Source organism: Prosopis cineraria, unplaced genomic scaffold (genome assembly GCF_029017545.1).
Source record: "Prosopis cineraria cultivar Desert tree isolate PC_DT_omini unplaced genomic scaffold, ASM2901754v1 PC5, whole genome shotgun sequence".
NCBI lineage: Eukaryota > Viridiplantae > Streptophyta > Magnoliopsida > Fabales > Fabaceae > Prosopis > Prosopis cineraria.
In genome coordinates, this window is record NW_026555336.1 from 32,915,662 (window position 1) to 32,921,678 (window position 6,017).

At 27.8% G+C, this 6,017-nt stretch overlaps 1 protein-coding gene across 1 annotated transcript in view; it reads right to left on the bottom strand.

Moving 5' to 3' along the window:
- LOC129310840 (probable inactive purple acid phosphatase 2) overlaps positions 1 to 1,848 on the bottom strand; it is a 2,020-nt gene extending 172 nt beyond the window's left edge. The window contains 8 exon segments of the mRNA XM_054952750.1: positions 7 to 80; positions 83 to 234; positions 236 to 275; positions 278 to 464; positions 466 to 677; positions 680 to 725; positions 1,121 to 1,434; positions 1,437 to 1,848. Of these exon segments, the coding sequence (XP_054808725.1) occupies positions 7 to 80; positions 83 to 234; positions 236 to 275; positions 278 to 464; positions 466 to 677; positions 680 to 725; positions 1,121 to 1,434; positions 1,437 to 1,812 (1,401 nt within the window). The 5' untranslated portion in view covers positions 1,813 to 1,848.
- Between the last annotated feature and the right edge of the window lie 4,169 nt (positions 1,849 to 6,017).

Consider the following 6,017-nt stretch of genomic DNA (forward strand, 5'->3'; position numbering starts at 1 on the left):
GGTGACATTGTTATTCACCAACAAATGTTCCAAGTGCTCAAGCATCTGTCTCCTTAATGAGGTGTCTCTATTTTCATTGCTGTTGTGTACATGGGACGGTGCCCTTGGACAACAACAAAAGGAGTCTTGCTCCTGTTGACTGATTCCAAATCATGCTTCAGAAAGTTATACTGGCTGCTCCCAGGAAGGAAATTGGTCTCTGTTGAGATGTACACAAAATGTACCACTCCATATCAATGAGTAGTAAAGATTTCGAGTTGCCGGTGCTTTGGCTCTGTGGGTTCTGAAGAGTTTCCAGGCATGTTGAACCTTAAACTGTAGGGTACTCCACACTCACCACCCCCATCTTTTCCATAACCAGCCCAATCAGGTTTCCATGGCTGCAAGGGCCAGTCATACTCATGATTACCAATGCAAACATGGTATGCCACTTTCGATGCAACAGGCTCAATTTGAGCAAAAAAAATTGTCCCACAGCCACACATAACCTCTTGCATAGCTAATGTCTCCAATGTGTGAGACGAAGGCAGGCTTGTCACCAAGAGCTTCAATATCTCGTAGGATCCACTTCATGGTTGATATGCTTTCATCTTGCGTTCGCACAAATGTTGAGTATGGTGTAGCAGTTCCCATGTCACCAAAGAGGAAAGCTACCGTCTCATCAGAGTCATTATTCTCGACACAAAGCTGTGTGTTATGCTCCAACCTCCACTATCACTTCCAACCTAATAGTATTAGCAATATTGGATCGTGATCATATGATTTAATTACGTGTGAAGTAGTGAAAATGAAACAGAGTCAAATAACACATCAAGCCAACTGAATTTTCCTCAAACAATATGTCAGCATAAGGTTCAACGAAGCAATTTTCAGGATCAGGAAGGCCATAAAAAAATGTGAAATTTACAGAGGGGAATCACAAAGGATACAAGTAAACTCCCCGATCAAACAAAAACAAAGACAAAAAGAAAACACCAAATCTTATCATGCTCACATTGCATTTGAACCATATATATATATATATATAACAAATTATGAGTAGCGTTGCTTCTGAGTTTGAGAATTGTATAAAACAATTCTATTAAGATTACAGACCCAGCTTAATATATACGCGCAATACCTGGTAATAATATCTCACTCCTTTCTTCAAATTCGTCATAACCCCATCGTGAATATACCCTGGGTCCCTCCAACCGATCGTTTGGTTGGCCGGAGAGTCGCACATGTTTTCCCTCTCGTACCTCCTCACGCGAGCTAACGCCACACCGTCTAGTTTATCCTTACTCTCCCCGTACTTGACGTACGTCTCTTTCGCATCCCCCGTAACGAACATGACCCGCATCTCATCGTCACTATCGGTGAATGCCAGATGGATCTGTTCAGGGCCCCGATCCGGTTCAAATGTGAGCTCCTGTGAGGAAGCCAGCAAGTGTTTGTGCCGGGCAAGGGGTTGTGGTCGTGGTCCTGACGCCTTGGATTGATCTCGGATCGTGACCAACGGAAGATCCGGAAAGAGTAGTTGGATCGAAGGTTGACGACGGGGAGGGAAATGGAACCCGACCCGGATCGCCACGTGGGTGATCTGGTGAGGAAGACGTAGCCAATGAAGTGGTCATTGCGAGAGTCGGGAGGACAATATATGCCGAGCCAGTCAAGATCGGAGGGAGAATCAATGCCGGACCATTGGATACCGACGGAATCGCCGGATTTAGAAAGGACAGTGGGAGTGATGGAGATGGAAGCGTTGGACTCAATGGAGGGGTTGATGAAGAAGAGAACGATCAAGAAGATGGAAAGAGGAATCATGATCATAAATCGATGAGGAATTTTACATGCGCATCGATCTCAAAAAACAATTCTTCAGGCGTAAGTATGATCCGAGTTCTGAGATTTTTTACGAAACTTCGATTGAATGCGTGACGAATATCGAGAATATCTCATGAAAAATACACGTGAAGTATACTCCACCTCTCCAAAATAAAAATATTTTTTATTTAACCTTAGTTTAAAATATAAAAAATGTAGTATATATTAAAAATATTAATTTTTATTTTATTTTTTATGTTTATTAATTTAAATATTTATGTATTTGCATTGGTAATTAAAGTTTAAAAAAATAATGATACTCCCTCCGTCAAAAAATATAGACATTTTTTAAAAAGTTGGTGTTTTTATATTTTTAAGTCTTTTAAAGTGTAATCATTATCTTTTTTTTAGTGTCCTTATTAATAATGACTTTTATATTTAGTATAGGATATTGAATAGGGGTAAATATAAAAAAATATAGTTAATTTGAAAGTAAGCAATTACTTTATTAGAGTGAAATCGATTAAAAATTTCTATATTTTTGAACGGATGAAGTATATATTTTATAAAAATAAATTTTTTATTAATATATAATTTTTTAAAAAAAATTATTATATTTTAAATTACAAAGAATATAGACGAGCATATTTTTTATTTTTTAGTTGCAAGACTACAAAAATGAAAACTTTTAAGAGAGAATGATAGATACTCCCTCTGTTCAAATATGTAAAGTTTTTTAAGGAATTAAATGTTCAAACAAAAATAATACATTTTTAGTCTTTTGAGGTATAATTATTATCTTTTTTTAAAAGTGTACCTATTAATAATGACTTTATATTTATTGTAGAGTGTTTAATAGGAATAAATATGAAAAAATACGGTTAGTTGAAAAGTAAGTAACTACTTTATTAGAGAGTAAAATTCAATTAATAATATTTTTATTTTTTAATGGAGGGATTAGATTTTTAAAATGAGTCAATTAATTCAAGTAAATCTCAAAATGTTAAATTTTAAAAATTTATAAATGTGATTCTCAATTTTATAATTTTATTGTAATAAATTTATAACTGTGTTTTAAATTTTAATAAAAAAATTATTTTTAATCATGTTAAAATTTTAAAAATAAATTAAAAAATTATTAAATTGTGAATTAAATTTATAAATTTTTAAAATTTAACACTTTAAATTTATATTAAATTAATTGGTTCACTTGATACCTGTCTTTCATCTCCCAACTTTTTAACCGTTGCTGTCACTCTGCTAGCAACAAATTGTAGCTGTGCAGTAAGCAGAGGGAGTAGGCGTTCCCACGCGTCGCGTTAGAATCAAAACGCATCAGTTTGCCTCCAGAAATTGTGCGTTTTGACGCGCTTGTGATCAAGTCGATGCTACTCAGTGTCCATGAAGAATTTGGTCGGAGTTGACCTGGCCCATCTCAATTGCTTACCTATTTTTATAATCTTCTTTCATTAAAAATATAAAATATTTTTAATTAAATCTTATTTTTAATAAAATTAATTATTTATTTTTAAATTAATTTTATTTTTTATATTTATTTTTTATTAAATAACTTACAATAAATATAAAATCATTATTAATAGAAATATTTTTAAAAACAATAATAATTATATTTAAAAAAATTAAAAATACCTTACATTTTTTAATATCTAACTCTTTAAAAAATATCTTATATTTTAAACGAAAGAAGTATACAATATTTTAAAAAAATTATTTTATCTTTAAATATAAAGAACATCACAATATTTTTAAGTAATTAAATAATTTTACTTTTATTTTAAAAAAAAGTGAAGAGACATTAATTATGTGCTTTATCTACAATCTTGTGATATTAATTGATATGATCAAGAAAAAAATTATTATAATTTTAATTAAATAACAAAATTTTATTAATATATAAGATTTAATTAAAAATATCTTTCATATTGAAGTGGAAAAAAGTATGTTGACAATGAGGATCAAATATGTAATGTCTCAACTCATGAATGTCCCGTCTCATTCCATTATCTATATATATACTTATATATATACTTTTTTTATTTTTATATGTAAAAAATTATGTCACATAATTTAAAAAAATCAGTTAACTATAATAATTATGTTTGAAAATAAAAAAGTGAACTAGAATGCTTTGTATTAATCAACATAACCATACATCAATTGTATTTTGTTTATGTAAATTATAAGAAATAATTTTTTTTGACCAAAATTATAAGAAATAATTTAAAAAATATATAATAAATGCTTATTAAAATTGATGATTTTGCTTATAAAAAATATAAGTCAAGAGTAGTAGTTTTTCTCAAGATTGTCAAACTCACGAGTTTAGAACAACTTGTAATAGGAATGTAAACTCGTAAGAATTACCTTTATTAATAAATAGTCGTTTAAAGTATATGATTAAATAATAAAAATATAAAACATGATCATAATTTAATTTAAATATATTTTAAATATAAATTATTGAAATTAAATTTATCTACATGGATAGATTATCATACTCAAAGTAAAATTTTAAAATAAGGCAGCTTATTTTTAATATTATTTTTGTTTTCTATTAATATTAGTTTTTTATTTGAGTTTTATTTCTCTTTGAAATGGGTCCTACTACTTTTATGAATGAGTTTTGCATAGTATATATTTGACTCACTTAATTGGTAAAAAATTGATAAGTTTAACAAATTTAATTAAGTTTGTATATAGTGTAAGTTTATAAGTGAGATAGCACAATTTTATAAGTTATAAATATAAAAACAGTATACTCGGGAAGTAAAGCCTGTGTGTAAGTTAATCAAGTTTATATTTAATTTGAGTTTATAAGTGAGTTAACATGATTTTATAAGTTAAAATATAAAAAATAAATTTAGAGAGTTAACTTGAGAGTTTAATAATGATGATTTCTCTAATAATAAAAAATAAACAGAGTATATTCTTTAACATTTTATTATTTTATTTTTAGATTTACAATATTTCTCATATTTTACGTGATTATTGAAAGATGGTACTTGAAACAAACCAATTCTTTATTATTAAAAAACAAAAGTGAAAGATGTGCTTCGCTAATTGGAATTTAAGAATAAGAATGTCAGTTGCCTAATGTTGTTTTTCATCTCCATATTTCACAATATGTCTTTTTATCACGATTTTTCAATTAGGTCCTATAAACAGGATCAAACAAGATGTGATGTGGGATTAAGGAGTTATTTGAGACTGTTTTATTTTATTATTCTAAAATTTGTATTTTATAAAACATATTTTAAGAATAAAAAAATAATAAAAATATATATTTTTTTATTTTATTTTATCCTCTAGAACAATAATCTTATAACATTTAAAAGTTATTTTTATTTTTTTGTTCTCCAAAATAATATTTTATTTTTTATTCTCTAAAATACATTTTGAAAACATATTACCAAACAAATTTTTTCATTCTTTTGTTCTGAAAAATAAAAAATATTCCTAAAACAGGTTGCCAAGCATGTCCTAAAATTCTATTATGTTCCCTTTTAAAGAAGGACACGGAATAAGGTCATCCTAATTCTAATTCTATCTCATTTCATGTGAAGTCCTAATAGATATTTATCTAAAATGAAAAAGTCTTTTCATGTCATGAAAATATGGTTAGAGATGCATTTTTATATTTGAGTTACAAATGCCACACTAAATTTTAAAAAAGTTCACCAACAAGCGCGTAACTCAGTTAATTAGTGACTCGCTAGCTTAACAAGTCTCAAGTTTAAATATCATTGGATATGTAGATGTGTAAAAAATAATATTAGAAAAGCTTGTCGCTCATGTCCAATCAAGCTTGATCCAAATAGTCAAAGTGCTTCAAAATTTGAATACCTAATGCACATCTAAAATTTTAGAAAAAAATGGAGAGGATTTTATATAAATTTTAAGAAAAAAATGATAATAAAATCTTTTTAAAATAAAATTTTAGAAAAAAATGGAGAGGCTTTTATATAAATTTTTAAGAAAAAAAATGATAATAAAATCTTTTTAAAATATAATAAAAACAATTCAATCTTTTAAAATGTCATAATACTCATAAAGTTTTTAAAAAATTTTCTATTATTAATAAATTTATATAAATTATTAAATTACCCTTGTTAAAAATAAATGATTATAAGTTTTGTTTAAATATTTATAATTTTTTTTTCATATTTATAATAATACAACAGCAAATACCA